Source organism: Oratosquilla oratoria, chromosome 38 (assembly GCF_046742065.1).
Source record: "Oratosquilla oratoria isolate Oo_2021 chromosome 38, ASM4674206v1, whole genome shotgun sequence".
Taxonomy (NCBI): domain Eukaryota; kingdom Metazoa; phylum Arthropoda; class Malacostraca; order Stomatopoda; family Squillidae; genus Oratosquilla; species Oratosquilla oratoria.
This window is the reverse complement of record NC_134814.1, coordinates 26261121-26280291: the sequence shown is the minus strand read 5'-3', so window position 1 is coordinate 26280291 and position 19171 is coordinate 26261121. Positions and strand designations below refer to the sequence as shown.

Sequence of the window (19171 nt, the reverse complement as noted above, 5' to 3'; positions counted from 1 at the left end):
TTTAAGATGCGGCCTTGCTGTGGATGTGCTGTGTCTTGCGACACTGCTTCTGACCCAGGGCAGTGAACAAGATGCAGGGATGACCTGTCATCCAGGAGGTGCCAAGATAAGAGGGAGGGAGGAGGGTGGAGGGGAGTGGAATATATAGGAAATGGAATGGGTGGGAGTGGTTTCTATGCCTTTTTCTTTTTGGCTACCCCCTGTGTAGGGGGAAAAAGCCTTTGGTATATGTATGTATGTGTGTGCATCTGTACCAACATGCCTCCCAAGGCTACGCGCAAGCATTTGTCAGTGTAAATGAAGCTCGAGCTGCCGAAGAAGCTGGAACAAGGCGTGAGTGTGAAAAATGTTTGATGAGTATGGTGTAAAAAAACAAACTTTCAGATATCAAGAGAGCTAAGGCTAAGCTCATGGAATATGCTTCTATGTATTGTGATGATGTTACTCCTAGTGTGCATGGTGGTGCTAGCTCCTCGTAAGCATATGAAAACAGGCAAACAATGTGAGTTAGACACAACAGTAATGAAGTGGTATGTGCAGCAGTGAGCGTGTGGTGTTAACATCCGTGGTCTGGAGATTTTAAGTGCCGCTAAGCGACTGGCCACAAAATTAGAAATTGCTGATTTCAGGGCAAGTGATGGTTGGCTGTGGTGCTTTCGTAATTGCCATGGGATATTCAATAAAGTTGTCAGGGGGGAGGCTGGCAGTGCTGACATGGAGGAGGTGGAACCTTTTTGTGAGAAGCTAAAGAAAATAATTGTGAATGTAGGATTAAGTCAGTCACAGATTTACAATGCAGATGAGACTGGTTATTTTGGCGCTCAATGCCCAAAAACAGTCAAGTGAGGAAAGGGGAGGAGTCAGAGAGGGGAAAAAAGATGAACAAGGAGAGGATCAGCATAATGGTGGGTGCGAATGCAACGGGAACCCACCGCCTCCCCCTGGTTGTTGTGGGTAAGGCCCGCCAACCCAGAGCTCTGCGACCTGTAATGAATTATCTCCCTGTGCTGTATTTTCATTTCCAAAAGGCATGGTTTACCAGCGCAATTTTTTTCTGAGTGGTTTGCTAAGCATTTTGTGCCTGCTGTGTGAAAATTTCAGGTGTTGAAAATTGACCCACATGAAGTGAAGAGATCTTGGTGAGTGGTGATGGCCGCATTTGAGTGATGTACCTACCACCAAACATAATTTTGGTCATTCAGCCCATGGACCAAGGTGTCATTTCAGCACTGAAGAGAAGATGTATTCACCGTTACCTGGAAGAGGTGCTAGCTGTGGAGGAGACAGAGAAAGACGAGGAAGAGGATCAGTGAGGACAGAGAACAATTGCAAACTGCAAGGCCTGCAAGGCCTGCACAATCAGTGTTCAACTTTGCCTACAGTTGGGACAGTATGAAGGTCTCCACCATAGCCAACAGCTGGAACAAGCTTCTGACCGGGACTGATAGCAAGCCAGATTTTGAAGGTTTTCAAGCAGAGGACATACATCAGCAGCTTCGTCATGGAAGGGAAACAAGCACCACTATGGATGACGTCCATGAATGGATTGACGAACAGGAAAATCAGGATGGCTATGAACATAATTTTGGTCATTCAGCCCATGGACCAAGGTGTCATTTCAGCACTGAAGAGAAGATGTATTCACCGTTACCTGGAAGAGGTGCTAGCTGTGGAGGAGACAGAGAAAGACGAGGAAGAGGATCAGTGAGGACAGAGAACAATTGCAAACTGCAAGGCCTGCACAATCAGGTCAGCAGTGTTCAACTTTGCCTACAGTTGGGACAGTATGAAGGTCTCCACCATAGCCAACAGCTGGAACAAGCTTCTGACCGAGACTGATAGCAAGCCAGATTTTAAAGGTTTTCAAGCAGAGGACATACATCAGCAGCTTCGTCATGGAAGGGAAACAAGCACCACTATGGATGACGTCCATGAATGGATTGACGAACAGGAAAATCAGGATGGCTATGAACTGATGGATGACAAAGACATTATTGCATCAGCGACACTGGCTAAGGAAAGTGACAGCAGTGGAGAGGATGAGGATGAAGTGAAGAAGAAATAAATGTCACATATCCATTACTGTGTGGACACACTGCTGGACTACACCACATACAGCAAAGTCCCCAAAGCTTGTAACCACTACACACAATTACGCCTCCTGAGGGAAATTGTTATAAGAAAGCGATACATGGCAGGCAAGCAGACCAAGATTAGCAGCTTCTTTGCCCCAAATCACAGCTGGGCAGCTGATGCACCAGCCACCCCAGTCAGCCCTGCCAGCCACCAGCCTGGCACCATGGCAGCTAATGAACCAGTCAGCCCAGTGTGCCCTGTCAGCCCCCATAAAAAAAAAAAAAAAAAAAAAAAAAAAAAAAAAAAAAGATACAGCTAATGAACCAGTCAGCCCAGTCACCCCTGCTAGCCTCCAGGCTGGCATAGAGATGGGAAAAAAAAAAAAAAAAAGGATATTTTCGGGTTTTTTATATATTTTGTTTTAAAATAACTCAGCATGGAAAAGAACCATATTACAATAATTTTTCAATGTTAGAATATCAAATGAATCAGTATTCCCCTCACTTAAGGTTTTCTATGGTGTTAGGGCACTTCCATTTTCTGTGGTTTCATGTTTTGATGTGTTTTATTTATTTTACAATGTACAGTTGCCCCACTTAGTTTTGACACAGTTTTAAAAATGTTTCGGACAAGAATAGCAACTCACCCGGTATTCTTTTTAATTACATTTTCGTGTCTGTTCATTTACATGCTTTGTTTTTTCTTTTTTCTTTGCTAAATAGTAACTTCCTTAAAAAATGTGACAAACAGCGAAATACTCAAAATGGCATTGCAGACGACACATTTTTCTTGAATTCCTAATGACATCTATCACTCTTATTTGACCAGTAATTCGATTAATATACGTTGCAGAGGAGAGAGAACGCAGGAATCCGTTACGTAGTGGTCGATGGTAGACTAACAACCAGCTTCAAGCTGTGAGTGGTGTTGAGTGCAGTGACAAACTAACCAAAACTAACTCGTATACTTATAAGTTATGTTATAACCCTATTATTAAATCAATTATTTTCATTTATTCATTCAGCAGAGGGCTTGTGATCCAATTATGTTATAGTAACTGTGAGGCAAAAAAATAAAAAAAAAATAAAAAAAATAAAAAAATAAAAAAAATAAATAATAATAATAATAATAATAATAATAGCATTTTTTTTTTTTATAAAAAAAAATCTTTGATTTTTTTTTAATCTTGTCCAAATTTGTTCAGATATTAAATATCTAGTATATAAAAACAGGTGCAAGTATGTTATTCATCCCTCCACATAAGTGCATCTATCTTATTCAAAGAGACATTAGACGGAGTGTAAAAATAAACAAGTAATTGACCATTTTAGTCACTGTCAGATGCTGCAAACATGCAACAAGTGATACTGTATATGGGCCAGTATGGCTATTGGCTGGCTACCTTACAAAATTTACCTTTTATCTTAGCATACTCTTCAAAGATTAAACACTCCAATTTCCCATAACGACCCTGGACATTGCCTAAACACAGATCCACCACTTGAACAGTGGAAAAGGGGGTTAACATAGTAATGGGGGGAAACTGTTGTACTCCCCGCCACCCATCAAGGCTCAGAGCTTACTTTCTACCTGACTTTTTGCTCGCTATCCCTTAACTTTAACCTACAATTATACATAATTGGATTGTGGTACTCCCCCAGGTAGGCGTAGCTCCTCCTTGGGGATCGGTGCCATCTGCGTAGAGCTGATGGCCAGGGGTAAATGCTGCTGTTTGGCCCCCAACTCTTGGGGTTGGGGGGTGGTCCCACGACGTAGACGTTGCAGCTCCAGGACCTCGTAGACGTTGCAGCTCCAGGACATTATTTAATCTATACATGCATGACTTACCCACGCCAGACACCTCAGAAATACAAATCTCTTCTTACGCAGACGACATAACAATCACATGCACACATCGTAACACAGACAAAGCTGCAGAAATAATCCAGCCTTACCTTGACACACTCAACACATGGTTCATCACAAACAGACTCAAAATAGCTCCAACCAAATCTACAGCAACACTTCTCACCAACTGGACAAAAGAACACAAATACATACCTCATCTCTACATCAACAACACTCTAATACCACACACAAACACACCGAAAATTCTTGGTGTAACATACGATACATCCATGTCTTTCAAACAACACCTCACAAACATAAAAAACAAATGCACACCTAGACTTAACGCACTTAAGTCAATCACTGGAACAACATTTGGACAAAACAAAGAAACTAATATAACAATATACAAACAATGTATACGCTCAGTGATGAATTATGCGAGTCCTGCATGGGCTCCTAATCTCAGTGAGACACACCACAACACCCTTCAAATCATACAAAACAAAGCCCTAAAAACAATTACAGGCTGCACAAATACATCACCTACAGACCATTTACACCATGAAACAAAAGTCCTCAAAGTCAAGGAACACCTCGACATGAGAGGCACACAAACACTTGCTGCAGCCACCACAAACACATCACACCCGTTACACTACATAGCAGAACACCCACACACACCAAGAAACATTAAAACTACACCCAAAGACCTTTATTACACAAAGATACTCTCTTCTCTTCCTCCACAACCACCAAATACCAGCCTCCGGAAACATATTCATAATCATATCACTCACCGCTCCATTAACACACTGAAAGACAACACACTGCTGCATGCCAGACCCCCTGATATCCACCCTTCTGAATCCTCTCTCCCACGTAAGGACAGAGTCCACTTGGCCAGACTGCGATGCGGTCACCACCCAGCACTTCTAAGCTACCAGAGGAGGCTGGACGACCGTGTTGTGAACAGCTGCCCAGGATGTAACACTTCACCCCATACCATACAACACATAATGGAAGACTGCATTATACACAATCATGCACGCAAACAACACAACATACACTCTATAAAGGATTTGTGGGAAAACCCAGTCTCGGCTATGGCCTTCCTTGGGGAGACGGGACTGCTCGGACAGACAGTCTAGGGAACGACAACAACAACAACATAATTGGATCACAATCCCTCTGCTGAATAAATAAATGAAAATAATTGATTAATAGGGTTATAACATAACTTATAAGTATACGAGTTAGTTTTGGTTAGTTTGTCACTGCACTCAACACCACTCACAGCTTGAAGCTGGTTGTTATTCTACCATCGACCACTACGTGAACGGATTCCTGCGTTCTCTCTCTCTCTCCCCTCTGCAACATATATTAATCGAATTACTGGTCAAATAAGAGTGATAGATGTCATTAGTACATACATACATATACCAAAGGCTTTTTCCCCCTATGTGAGGGGTAGCCACAAAGAAAAAGGCATAGAAACCACTCCCACCCATTCCATTTCCTATATATTCCACTCCCCTCCACCCTCCCTCTCATCTTGGCAGTGGACAGGATGCAGGGATGACCTGTCATCCAGGAGGTGCCAAGATAAGAGGGAGGAATGTCATTAGTAAGTCAAGAAAAATGTGTCGTCTGCTACACCATTTTGAGTATTTCACCGTTTGTCACATTTTTGAAGGTAGTTACTATTAAAAAAAAAAAAAAAAAAAAAAACAATTAAAATTTAAAAAAAAAAAAAAAAAAAAAAAAAAGCATGTAAAATGTAAAAAAATGTAAAAAAAAAGAATACTGGGCGAGTTGCTATTTTTGTCCAAAACATTTTTAATACAGTGCCAAAACTAAGTGGGACAACTGTACATTGTAAAGTAAATAAAACACATCAAAACATGAAACCACAGAAAATAGAAATGCCCTAACACCATAAAAAACCTTAAGTGAGGGGTATACTGATTTATTTGATATTCTAACAGAAAAATTATTTTAATAAGCTTCTTTTCCTTGCCGAGTTATTTTAAAACAAAATATATTAAAAACCGAAAATATCCATGTTTTTTTTTTTTTTTTTTTTTTTTTTTTTTTTTTTGAAAAAAATGTAAAAAAAATATATTTTTTTTTTTAGTTGCATCTCAAGGACTTATGTATGATTGTAGGTTAAAGTTAAGGGTTAGCGAGCAAAAAGTCAGCTAGAAAGTAAGCTCTGAGCCTTGATGGGTGGCAGGGAGTACAACAGTTTCCCCCCATTACTATGTTAACTCCTTTTCCACTGTCCAAGTGGCGGATCTGTGTTTAGGCAATGTCCAGGGTCGTTATGGGAAATTGGAGTGTTTAATCTTTGAAGAGTATGCTAAGATAAAAGGTAAATTTTGTAAGGTAGGCAGCCAATAGCCATACTGGCCCATAGTATCTACACTTGTTGCAGGTTTGCAGCATCTGACAGTGACTAAAATGGTCAATTACTTGTTTATTTTCATACTCTGTCTAATGCCTCTTTGAATAAGATAGATGCACATATGTGGAGGGATGAATAACATACTTGCACCTGTTTTTATATACTAAATATTTAATATCTGAACAAATTTGGAGATAAAAAAAAAAAAATTGCACCTATAGACTGGCATCACTAATCCAATGGAGATCCTGTACTGTACATATGTAAATAGCAGCAACTAGATTTAAGGTAAGAAATGGTTCAATTTCTTCTTTATATGTAATGTACATCATTATACATATGTACTGTAGCTTTTTATTATATATCTAATACATATGGGCATGCCAAAACCTAACGGACAATTTTCTACGTAACAGACTTATGTCCGGTATCCAGTATTGGTAATGGACGGACCCGATTTTCAAATAACGGACAAGGGTCTGCATGCATTTGTTCGTTAAATCGAGGGTTAAGTGTAATATGAAGAATATTAAGAATATGAAGAATAATTAGAAGCTGCTGCTTTACTAACCAGAAACTAACTCATTGCAATCATTTCTAGCGACACTTGGAGGTTCTTGTTCAGAAAACAAATGCCGAACTGATCGTGTCTGTGGCACAACATCATTTATCACCTTGGGTTTTGCTGGGCGTCTGGTGTAGAGAAAGCCACAATTTTATATTGATCAAGCATATCAATGTCCACATATTCAACTGTATATTCAAAAATGAAAAATTCATAATAACCTTAAGCAAGGAGTGATGGTTGAAGTACACGCCTGTGGAGTTGCATAAATATTTTCCCCAGTCCTGGTTTCTGGAAATTTTAATAATATCTAAATTGTCAATCCAATCCCTTATAATAAAATGCTAAACTCAAAAATATATACCCACTTTCTACAAAACTACACATAGAGAAGTCAATTTTTTTTTATTATACACAGAACATACTGTCATAATATCAGCATACCATGAATTAGGTTCCCTTGGTTTTCCAGTTTTAAGGAGGGCGTCAAGCTGAAACCTAGGAACAGAGAAATTACACTAAAGGACCTTGTATTAATTTACCTAAAGATATTACATGAAGGGGTGATTGTGCTGATGATACAGTAAGGGGCAGAGACTTGGAATTAAAGAGAAGGAGAGAGAAGTTTAAATGTGTTTGAGATGAAATGTCTGAGAAATGTGGTATGGGTTACAAGGTTGGATAGAGTGAGAAACAAGGCGAGGAGAGTAGGGGTGGAAAAGGAGATGGCAGATAGGGTTGATGAAAGAGTACTGGGATGGTTTGGACACATGGAAAGAATGAGTGAAGAAAGTTTAGTAAAAGAAGTGTGGGAGGCAGAGGTGGAGTGAACATGAGGGGATGAAAGGGTTGAGATGTATGGATGGGGTAAAATGGGCATTGAGAAAGAGGAGGATGTCTGTTGAGGACGGGAGAAGGCAGAAGATAGGGATGAGTGGAGAACAGCTGTGTATGGATGATACTTGAAACTGTGATGTATGAATGGGAGTGGGTGGAGGATAGGGGGGTTAGGGTGTGGTTATGTGCAAATGTTATTTTGACACAGCCTGAAGGTATTTCTTCACGTCTTCAATGCTACTCCATGAGGAGACAGAGAGGGAGGTTTGCCAATTAAATAAAGCACCCTTGCTGTGGATGTGCGGTGTCTTGCTACATTGCTTCTGACCCAGGGCAGTGGGCAAGATGCAGGAGGGAGGAGTGGTAAATGGAGGTGGAATGGGTGTGGATGAAATGGGTGGGAGTGAAATTATGTCTTTTGACTTTGACTACCTCACTTGTAAAGGGAGAAAAAGCCATTTTGGTATAAGGATATACTAAAAACACAATATCTATAATGTCAAATGAAGCATAAAGAAAAATTATGCCCACCTTTGGCCTTCTTGCTGAGATGTAACAGAGATGGGGACTCTAACTGATGATCTCCTTCACCTGGATCATGACGAAGCTCCTCAATGGAGTCCTCCTGGACAAAAGGCAGCATAGGGACAACAGCAAGTAAGAACCAAGTCACAGATAAGGAAGGGAAAAGAAAGACATGCATACATATACCAAAGGCTTTTTCCCCTTACACAGGGGTAGCCAAAAAGTAAAAGGCATAGAAACCACTCCCACCCATTCCATTTCTTATATATTCCAATCCCCTCCACTCTCCTCCCTCCCTCTTATCTTGGCACCTCCTGGATGACGGGTCATCCCTGCATCCTGTCCACTGCCCTGGGTCAGAAGCAGTGTTGCAAGACACAGCACATCCACAGCAAGGCCACAGCAGAAAAGGAGAAGATGGGGAAAATCCCTTTGGGTTGCGTCAAATTTTTTCTTGTACATACTTCCTCACACCCATCTCCCACCCACTCCCCCTCATGCATCACAGCATCATCTATACACAATCCTTTTCCATTCACCTCTATCTTCTGTCCTCTCCCATCCTTCTTCCACAGACATTCCTCTCTTTTGTAATGCCCCTTTCACCCCATCCATATCATCCTAGGACACCCCCTCATATTCTTTCCTTCCACCTCTGCCTTCCACACTTCTTTTACTAATCTTTCTTCACTCATTCTTTCCACGTGTCCAAGCCATCCCAATACTCTTTCATCAACCCTATCTCCCAGCTCCCTTTCCACCCCTGTTCTCCTCCTCGCCTCCTCATTTCTCACTCTATCTAGCCTAGTAACCCCCATCATACTTGACATTTCATCTCAAACACATTCAAACTCCTCTCTTCCTCTCTTATGTTCCATGTTTCTGCCCTGTACAGTGCTGTTGGCACAATCACTCCTTCATATAACCTCCTCTTAGCATCCATTCCCAGATGTCTATTTCTCATTACACTTTTAACCCACCAAGGCTTTTACTTAATTCTCTCTATCTACATTCTACCTCCACTCCCACTCCTCCCTTTCCTGTCACATTTGCACCCAAGTATCTAAAAATATCCACTTCCTCCAGTCTTTCACCCTTAATACTCAATTCTAGCCTGCTGTCAATCTCTCCCCTTGTACATCTCATCACCTTACTTTTGCCCACATTTATCTTCAGCTTCCTTCTTTCACACACCTTCTCAAACTCTGTCACTTACTTCCTCAATCCCTCCTCTGATCCTGTTACAAGCACAGTGTCATCAGCAAACAACAACTGGTTCACCTCTACTTTTCTACATTTTCTTTAATCATCTGCAACCACTGACCCACTACCCTTGCATTCACCTCTCGCACCACCCCATCCATGTAAAGATTGAACAGTCAGGGTGACATAACATCCCTGACGACGTCCCACCTTTACCTCAAACCATTCACTCTCTCCATTTCTAATCCTAACACAAGCTCTACTACTCTCGTAAAAACTCTTGACTGCTCTTAACAGCTTTCCTCCTATCCCATATATCAGCAGTACCTCCCACAGTGCCTTCCTGTCTACCCTGTCATAAGCCTTTTCTAGATCCATAAAAGCCCAAAAAACACCCTTTCTCACATGTCTTACCACAAAAATCTGATCTACACAACCTCTACCTGTCCTAAAACCACATTGTTCCTCACCAATTACTCCCTCTGTTCCTCTCCTAATCCTCTCAATCAAGACCCTCCCATAAGCCTTCCCAACAACACTTAACAAGCTGATCCCTCTGAAACTACTACACTCACACTTGTCCCCCTTTCCCTTGTAAAGTGGAACTATACAGGCACTCCTCCAGTCCTCCGGCACTCTACCCTCTCTTAAACAAACATTAAATAACCTCACCAGCCAATCCACCATAACTGTACCTCCTTTCTTCAGACATTCTGCATGGCATCCATCCAGACTGGGTGCCTTACCTCCTCTCATCATCTTAATAGCTGCTTTCACTTCATCCTTCCCTATTTCTCCTTCATTTTCCTTACTCATCACTCTCATTTTCTTAGTGTTTCCCACTGCAACTACCTTTCCCTCCCTATCCTCCTTCACATTTAGCACTCCCTATTATACTCTGCCCACCTTCCTCTCATTGCCTTCTCTTCCATCATCATCTCTCCATCTGCACCTTTTACCTTTTCTTCTCTACTTGATTTGCCTCCTCTTCCTCTTTTAATTTCCTTCCAAAACATCTTTTTAATACTTTCAAAATTTTCTGTCATACTCTTACCCCATTTCACATCTGCTTTCCTTTTTGCTTCCTTTATCTTATGCTTAACTTCCCTTCTCTTTACCATGTATCTCTCATACACTTTCCTCGTCCTAATTTGTACCCAATCTATGAATGCCTGCTTCTTCTCTTCTACACCTTTCTTTGCTTCATCCCACCACTCACTACCCTTCTTTCTATTTCCTTCCACCCTCCTTGTTCCACACACAAGGGAACCTACTAAAATGGATGGAGGACTTCCTGATTGGTAGGAAGATGGGAGTAGTGCTCAGAGAAAAATATTCCGATTGGAAAGAGGTGATCAGTGGAGTACCGCAAGGATCTGTAATAGCTCCAATAATGTTTGCTATTTATGGGAATGACATGGATGATGATGTGAAATGTTACATGAGCTTCTTTGCAGACGATGCCAAACTGTTAATGAAAGTAAAAACTGAAGAGGATTGCAAATCACTCCAGGAAGACCTGAATAAAGTATGGAACTGGAGTCAGAAATGGGAAGTGGACTTCAATATTAAGAAGTGTAGCATAATGGAGTTTGCAAAAAGCAAAAACAGAATATCAGGACAATATAAAATTGGAACCAAGGAGGTAAAGAAGGATAGATCTGAAAAAGATTTGGGTGTAATTATCTCAATCGACTTGTCCTATGACAAACAGATAAACAAAATTGTTGGAGAATCCTACAACTTCCTAAGATCAATAAAAGTGGCATTTACATATTTGGACGAAGAAATTATTTTAAAAAAATATTGGTAACATTGATAAGGCCTAGACCAGAATATGCAGTGACATTGTGGTCACCCAGTACCAAAAATATAAAGAAAAAAGAAAGAATCCAGAGAGCAGCAACAAAAATGGCACCTGCACTCACAAACTTGTCACATGAGGAGAGATTGGCTAAATTAGATTTACCAATTCTGGAGCAAAGAGGAGAGAGAAGCGACCTACTGACCATCTACAGAATCATGAAAGGCACAGAAATACTTGATAGAGAGGACTTGTTAAACTGGGACAGAAGAAGCACAAGAGGACATGGAAAGAAAATAAAAAAACATAGCTATAGAAGAGATCTGAAGAAAAACAGTTTTCCACATAGAGTGGTAGACACTTGGAACAAACTGGACAAGGAAATAGTGTACGCAAAAACCATTCACGAGTTTAAAAGCAAATTAGACACTGTAGGATACAAAGGCAGGACACCACGAGCATAGCTCCCCTTTCCACAAAATACAACTAGGTAAATAAAAACACCATCTTTGCACACCTTACGACTCCCTCCTTGAACCATCCCCATTCCTCCTCCACTCCTAGTTCTACTCTATCCTTTACTCCCTCCCACTCCTCTCTCAGCTTCTTATACTCATTCTCCTTTTTTTTTCTCATTTAAGCAGTTTACTCTAAGCACCTCCCTACCTTATGCCTTTTTCCTCTTTCTCCACCTATTCTCCACTCTCAATTTACCTTCCACCAAAAAATTATTTGATATTCCCCCACTCTCTCCCCTAAGGACATGTACATCCTTAACTCCCCCCACCATACTCCTGGTCATCACTATATAGTCCATTAACGCTTTATCTACCACCCTTCCATCCACCACCCTCTCCCATGTGTACTTGTGCTTGAATTTCTTCCTAAACACTGTATTTACTATCATCAACTCTCTTTCAAGACACATCTCCACCATCAATTCTCCACTACATTTTTTACCTGGAACTCCATACTTCCCAATCACATCTATAGGTTAATTTCCTACCCTAGCTTTAAGGTCTCCCAATACAACTACATTGACATTTCTTCCTAATCCCTCTATGCACTCATTTATATCTACCCAAAAAGCCTCCCTTTCCTCTGCGCTCTTCTTACTACCAGGCCCATACACACTTACAAAAACAAACATCTCCCTTCCCAACTTCACCTTCATCCACATTATCCTTGAGGAAACCTCCTTCCACTCCACTACACATTTACTTATCTCTTCACTTACTAGTATAGCCACCCCTTCTCTCCCTCGTCCACTCTTCACTCCTGACTACCTCACAGCTGCAGTCCCAAACTCACACTCACCCTTATCTTTCATTTTAGTTTCACTCAAAGCCAGTACATCCATCTTTCTTCTCACAAACATACTGCCTATCTCTTCACTTTTACTCTCATCTGTACTACATCCACAGATATTAAAAAACCCAAACCTTAGGGTACTGGTTGGAAAACTCCCAGACCCTCTTATGCCTTTACTTATTTTAGTTATGTCCCATTTTGGGGCTACAGGTAATAGCACTCCTAATCCCATCCCCCGTCCCGTTTCTTGTCGCATTCTACCACTCAAGTGGAAAGACTTTGTGGTAGCCTTCTGTTCCCCCCACCACAGGGCAGGTGAAAAAAGGAAATGAATATTCAGAGAAATGGTACAGGACAGTAACAAGGGGTTGGGGGACAGCATAACAGAGGGACAGTCATAGTATAAAAGTGTCATCATTTCTCTATGAACAGAGTTTTCCTCTATCACAGACAAAATGATGTGTGGCTCTGGTCCGTAGGGGCGCCCCATATAGACCCTAAAGTATCAATTGCACGCTACTTTGCCTCAATAACATGCAGCCAATACCCTAAAAAAGAAAAAAAGAAAAAAATAAATAATAACTAAATATATAAATAAATAAAATAAAATATATACATTTTTACAGTAACAAAAATGAAATAGCTACAGTAATGTTTTGATCCCCAGAAGCTACCACAAACCACCACTTGCCCCAAATTCCTGAGAAGATATGGGAAAGGCAAAAGCTTTTCCTGTAGATATGCACCTCCTGGAACATAAGAGAGGAGGAGAGAAGGAGTTTGAATGTGTTTGAGATGAGGTGTCTGAGAAGTATGATGGGGGTTCCTAGGCTAGATAGAATGAGATATGAGGAGGTGAGGAGAACAGGGAGTTGGGAGATAGGGTTGATGAAAGAGTATTAGGATGGTTTGGACACATGGAAAGAATGAGTGAAGAAAGACAAGTAAAAGAGGTATGGAAGGCAGATGTGAAGGGAGTGAACATGAGGGGATGTCCTAGGATGAGGTGGATGGATGGGGTAAAGGGGGCTTTGGGGAAGAGGGGAATGTCTGTTGAGGAAGGATGGGAGAGGACAGACGACAGGGGTGAATGGAGAATGGTTGTATATGGATGATGTTGTGATGCATGAGGTGGGGGGTGAGGTAGTATGTGTGAGCAAAATTTGACGCAGCCCGAAGGGATTTCTCCCCGTCTTCTCCTGGTAGCGAGAAGAGTGTAGAAGAAAGGGAGGCTTTTTGGATAGATTTAAATGAGTGCATAGAGGGATTAGGGGGAAATGTCAATCTAATAGTACTGGGAGACCTTAATGCTAGGGTAGGAAAGGAGCCAATTGATGGAGTGGTTGGGAAATGTGGAGTTCCAGGAAAGAATAGCAGTGGAGAGTTGATGGTGGAGATGTGTCTAGAAAGAGAGTTGATGATAGCAAATACAGTGTTTTGGATGAAAGTCAAGCATAAGTACACATGGGAGAGGGTGGTGGATGGAAGGGTGGTAGATAGAGCATTAATGGACAATGTAGTGGTAGATAGGAGTATAATAGGAAGAGTTAAGGATGTACATGTGCTAAGGGGAGAGGGTGGGGAATATCAGATCATTTTTTGGTGGAAGGTAAGTTGAGAGTGGAGGATAGATGGAGAAAGAGGAAAAGGACAAAAGGTAGGGAGGTGCTTAGAGTGAACTCTTTAAATGAAAAGGAAAAGGAGAAGGAGTACAAGAAGAAGCTGAGAGAGGAGAAGGAGTACAAGAAGAAGCTGAGAGAGGAGTGGGAGGGAGTGAAGGATTGAGTAGAGCTAAGAGTGGAGGAGGAATGGGGATGGTTCAAGGAGAGAGTCACAAAGTGTGCAAAGATGGTGTGTGGAACAAGAAGGACAGGAGGAAATAGAATGAAGGTTAGTGAATGGTGGGATGAGGAAACAAAGAAGGTTGTAGGAGAGAAGAAGCGAGCTTTCACAGATTGGTTACAAAATAGGACAAGGGAGTCATATGAGAGGTACAAAGAAAAGAGATACAAAAATGGGTCATAACAAGCATAGCTCCAGACCTATAAAATACAACTAGGTAAATACAAATTTAAGGAGGCAAAGAGGAGAGCAGATGTGAAATGGGGTAAGAGTATGACAGAAAATATTGAAAGTAATAAAATGATGTTTTGGAAAGAAATTAAGAGAGGAAGGAGAGGCGAATCAAGTAGAGAAGAAAAGTTAAAAGGTGCAGATGGAGAGATGATGATGGAAGAGAAGGCAGTAAGGGGAAGATGGGCAGAGTATTTTAGGGAGTTGCTAAATGTGAAGGAGGATAGGGAGGGAAAGATAGTTGCAGTGGGAAGCGCTAAGAAAATGACTGTGATGAGTGAGGAAAATAGAGGAGAAATAAGGAAGGATGAAGTGAAGGCAGTTGTTAAGATGATGAAAGCAGGTAAGGCACCCAGTCTGGATGGATGCCATGCAGAATTTCTATAAAAAAAAAAAAGAAAAAAAAAAAAAGAGGTACAGTGATGGTGGACTGGCTGGTGAGGTTATTTAATGTTTGCTGGAGAGAGGGTAGAGTGCTGGAGGACTGGAGGAGTGCCTGTATAGTTCCACTTTACAAGGGAAAAGGGGACAAGTGTGAGTATAGTAGTTTCAGAGGGATTAGCTTGTTAAGTGTAGTTGGGAAGGCTTATGGGAGGGTCTTGATTGAGAGGATTAGGAGAGGAACAGAGGGAGTAATTGGTGAGGAACAGTGTGGATTTAGGACGGGTAGAGGTTGTGTAGATCAGATTTTCGTGGTAAGACAGATATGTGAGAAAGCTATAGGAAAGGGGAAGGATGTTTTTTGGGCTTTTATGGATCTAGAAAAGGCTTACGACAGGGTAGACAGGAAGGCACTCTGGGAGGTTTTGTGTTTATACGGGATAGGAGGAAAGCTTCTAGGAGCTGTCAAGAGTTTTTACAAGAGTAGTAGAGCATGTGTCAGGATTAGAAATGGAGAGAGTGAGTGTTTTGAGGTAAAGGTGGAACTTCGTCAAGGATGCGTTATGTCACCCTGGCTGTTCAACTTGTACATGGATCGGGTGGTGTGAGAGGTAAATGCAAGGGTGGTGGGTCAGGGATTGGAGATGGTTAAAGAAAATGGAGAAAAGTGGGAGGTGAGCCAGCTGTTGTTTGCAAATGACACTGCGCTTGTGGCAGGATCGGAGGAGGGATTGAGGAAGTTGATGACACAGTTTGGGAGAGCGTGTGAAAGAAGAAAGCTGAAGATAAATGTGGGTAAAAGTAAGGTGATGAGATGTACAAGGGGTGAAAGTGGCAGCAGACTAGAAGTGAGCATTAAGGGAGAGCAACTGGATGAAGTGGATAGTTTTAGATACTTGGGTGCAAATGTGGCAGGAAAAGGTGGAGGTAGAATGTAGATTGAGAGAAGCGAGTAAATTCCTTGGTGGATTAAAAAGTGTAATGAGGGATAGACATTTGGGAATGGATGCCAAGAGGAGACTGTATGAAAGAGTGATTGTGCCAACTGCATTGTATGGGGCAGAAACATGGAACATAAGTGAGGAAGAGAGGAGTTTGAATGTGTTTGAGATGAGGTGTCTGAAGTATGATGGGGGTTACTAGGCTAGATAGAGTGAGATATGAGGAGGTGAGGAGGAGAACAGGGGTGGAAAGGGAGTTGGGAGATAGGGTTGATGAAAGAGTATTAGGATGGTTTGGACACATGGAAAGAATGAGTGAAGAAAGACTAGTAAAGGAGGTATGGAAGGCAGATGTGGAGGGAGTGAACATGAGGGGACGTCCTGGGATGAGATGGATGGATGGGGTGAAGGGGGCTTTGGGGAAGAGTTGAATGTCTGTTGAGGAAGGATGGGAGAGGACAGACGACAGGGGTGAATGAAGAATGGTTGTATATGGATGATGTTGTGATGCATGAGGTGGAATGTGTGGGGGGATGGGGGGTGAAGTAGTATGTGAGAGCAAAATTTGATGCAACCCGAAGGGATTTCTCCCCGTCTTCTCCTTTTATGCATGGGGGGACAGAGAGGGGGGGTCACTAATTTAATGAAGCAGCCTTGCTGTGGATGTGCTGTGCCTTGCAACACTGCCTCTAACCCAGGGCAGTGGACAAGGTGCAGGGATGACCCATCATCCAGGAGGTGCTAAGATAAGAGGGAGGGTGGAGGGGAGTGGAATGTATTTAGGGATGGAATGGGTGGGAATGGTTTTGTGCCTTTTCTTTTTGGGTACCTCCCTCGTAAGGGGGAAAAAGCCTTGGTATATGTACAGTAAATTCTCAATATATCGGACAATATGGGGACAGGTCTGTTGTTATATCTGAAGATCCATTATAAATGAGGATTCGTTATATCCAATGAAAATACTGGACAGATCCTTTATATCCTGAAGTTTGTCCAGTATTAGAAATTAGTAAGATTAGAAATAACAGTAAACCCTCGATATAATAGACAATATGGAGACAAGGCTATGTTGTTATATCCAAAGATCTGTTATAACCGAGGAACCCTCGATATAACAGATTTTCATCTGTTATAGCGAGGGTTTGTCCAGTCAGATTTTTTGCTAGTCTTTCTTCACTGAACTTTTTTTTTCCACACCTTTTCCTTGTCTTTGTTAACTCGTTCTTTCTGTATGCCCAAACCATCTTGGCATGCTTTGATCAATCTTACGTCCCAATTTTCTACTCATATTCTCTGCCTCACCTCCACATTTCACACAATATCCATCCTTGTAACCATACATCTTAAACACTTCATTTTAAACACGTTAAGTCTTTTCCTTTCTGCCTTCTTAATATTCGAAGTCTGCTCATAACCGTACCTGGGCAAAGTCAAACCCACACGGGAGCATGTGGTCTTCCCTGCCATCCTGGTGGCACGACACAGGTGCCAGGTGGGTACCATCTGTAAAGGCCAAATGTATTATATGAACAAGAATACTGCCACAGAATCTAACTACAATTATCAAAACAATGTTGGCTGATTGCAATATCTGCTTCTATTCATGACTACTTAACAGAAATGCTCACCAGTACAATAGTTTTAAAACTATAATCCTGTAGTCACTATATAACAGATTCAAAGATTTGCCAATTATACATATGTGAAAGGATCATTAGGCTCAGAGTTACTACACTCACTATAAAAATGATGCATTTAACTAAAAATGGTATAAAGAAAATCAGCTTCCTCTGGATACACAACAAATAAAAAATTAATAATAAAAAATGCCTACAATCTAAAACAGCTACTACCATACAATTTTCTCTAAGTTTGTGTTGGTATGAATTTGCCATCAACCTGATTTGCTATTACTACTGCATACAATTTGTATATCCTATTTTCTTAACACTCTTAACTGCTTTTTGTTGACAAAGGTTAGTACCAGGTTCCAGCTAGGAGTTTAAGACCTACATTAATTTAACCCTTTCACTGTTATTCACAACATATATTTTCTGGTTGCCAGAGGCAATTTTATTAAGAACCCCATATTGGGTATACATCTAAAGAGTTAAACCTCTCTCGATTAACCCTTTCACAGCTTCTTTTTATATTTTTATTATGCACTGCCTGGCAATTCAATTCAGCCAAGAGAAACCCACTTCACCATGAACAGGATAAAACAGGACAGTAGTTTTTACTATAAAGTCTACAAAAAAGGCAAACATATTCTCAAGTGTCTATGGAAGATCTACATACTATAAAAGTAAAACATGTACTTTCATGAGTAAAAATATAGTCTTACTTTGAGAAAGTTCTTCATGGGTGCTCACAAGCTTGTGGTCCATGACTCTGTAAAGAACCCACACATGATAAGATCATCTTCAATCTGTTATATCAGCATTAATGGGTGATGGGTGAAGGGTGGGTGCATGCCTTGGCTAGCTACCTACCTTACAAGTAGGAAGAAGTCTTTTGGTATTCAATTAGATAATCAAATGCATAATCATGAAGTTAGACGACAAAATGTGTGTTTAGAGTATTTTTCTAAAGATCAATCAATGTTGCCCCTGATCTCTCTTGCACAAGACCTGTAGCCTCTAGGAAACTGGTAATCACCCCCAGATGGAGCTACAAGTCACAAAGATGTTCAAGAATGATCACCATAATAATAAATATATACATATACCAATGGCTATTTCCCCCTTACAAGGGAGGTAGCCAAAAACCAAAGGCCTAAAATCCACTCTCACCCATTCCATCCCTAAATACACTCCACTCCAACTCATCTCCTCTTATCTTAGCTCCTCCTGGATGACGGGTCATCCCTGCATCTCGCCCACTGCCCTGGGTCAGAAGCAGTGTCGCAAGACACAGCACATCCATAGTAAGGCCACTTCATTTAATCAGCAAGCCCCCTCTCCATCCCCTCATGCAGAAAAAGAGAAGACGGGGAGAAATCCATTCAGGCTGCATCAAAATATCATTCACACACACTCCCTCACCCCACTCCCTTCTATGCATAATAATGACAATAATGACAATAATACCATAACTGTTGTCTTCAGTTTCACTACCTGGACATCCATGGCCCTACAGTAGCTGGCAAGTCATTACTCCCTCCCATAGATATTTATGAAAAGAAACACTGGAATAATGTA

At 41.3% G+C, this 19171-nt stretch overlaps 1 protein-coding gene across 4 annotated transcripts in view; it reads right to left on the bottom strand.

The window, feature by feature from the left end:
- The window catches only part of LOC143020030 (uncharacterized), a 112172-nt gene that overhangs the window by 78797 nt on the left and 14204 nt on the right, over positions 1 to 19171 (bottom strand). For all 4 annotated transcript variants that reach the window (XR_012965876.1, XM_076176162.1, XM_076176160.1 and 1 more), the window contains exons 2-7: positions 18316 to 18362; positions 17392 to 17474; positions 8265 to 8358; positions 7341 to 7394; positions 7118 to 7187; positions 6903 to 7024 (exon numbers count right to left, since the gene is read on the bottom strand). Coding sequence is in view for 3 of the 4 variants with exons in the window: in XM_076176162.1 (XP_076032277.1) it covers positions 6903 to 7024; positions 7118 to 7187; positions 7341 to 7394; positions 8265 to 8358; positions 17392 to 17474; positions 18316 to 18358 (466 nt within the window). In the remaining variant the exon portion in view is untranslated. The remainder of the gene's footprint in view (positions 1 to 6902; positions 7025 to 7117; positions 7188 to 7340; positions 7395 to 8264; positions 8359 to 17391; positions 17475 to 18315; positions 18363 to 19171) is intronic.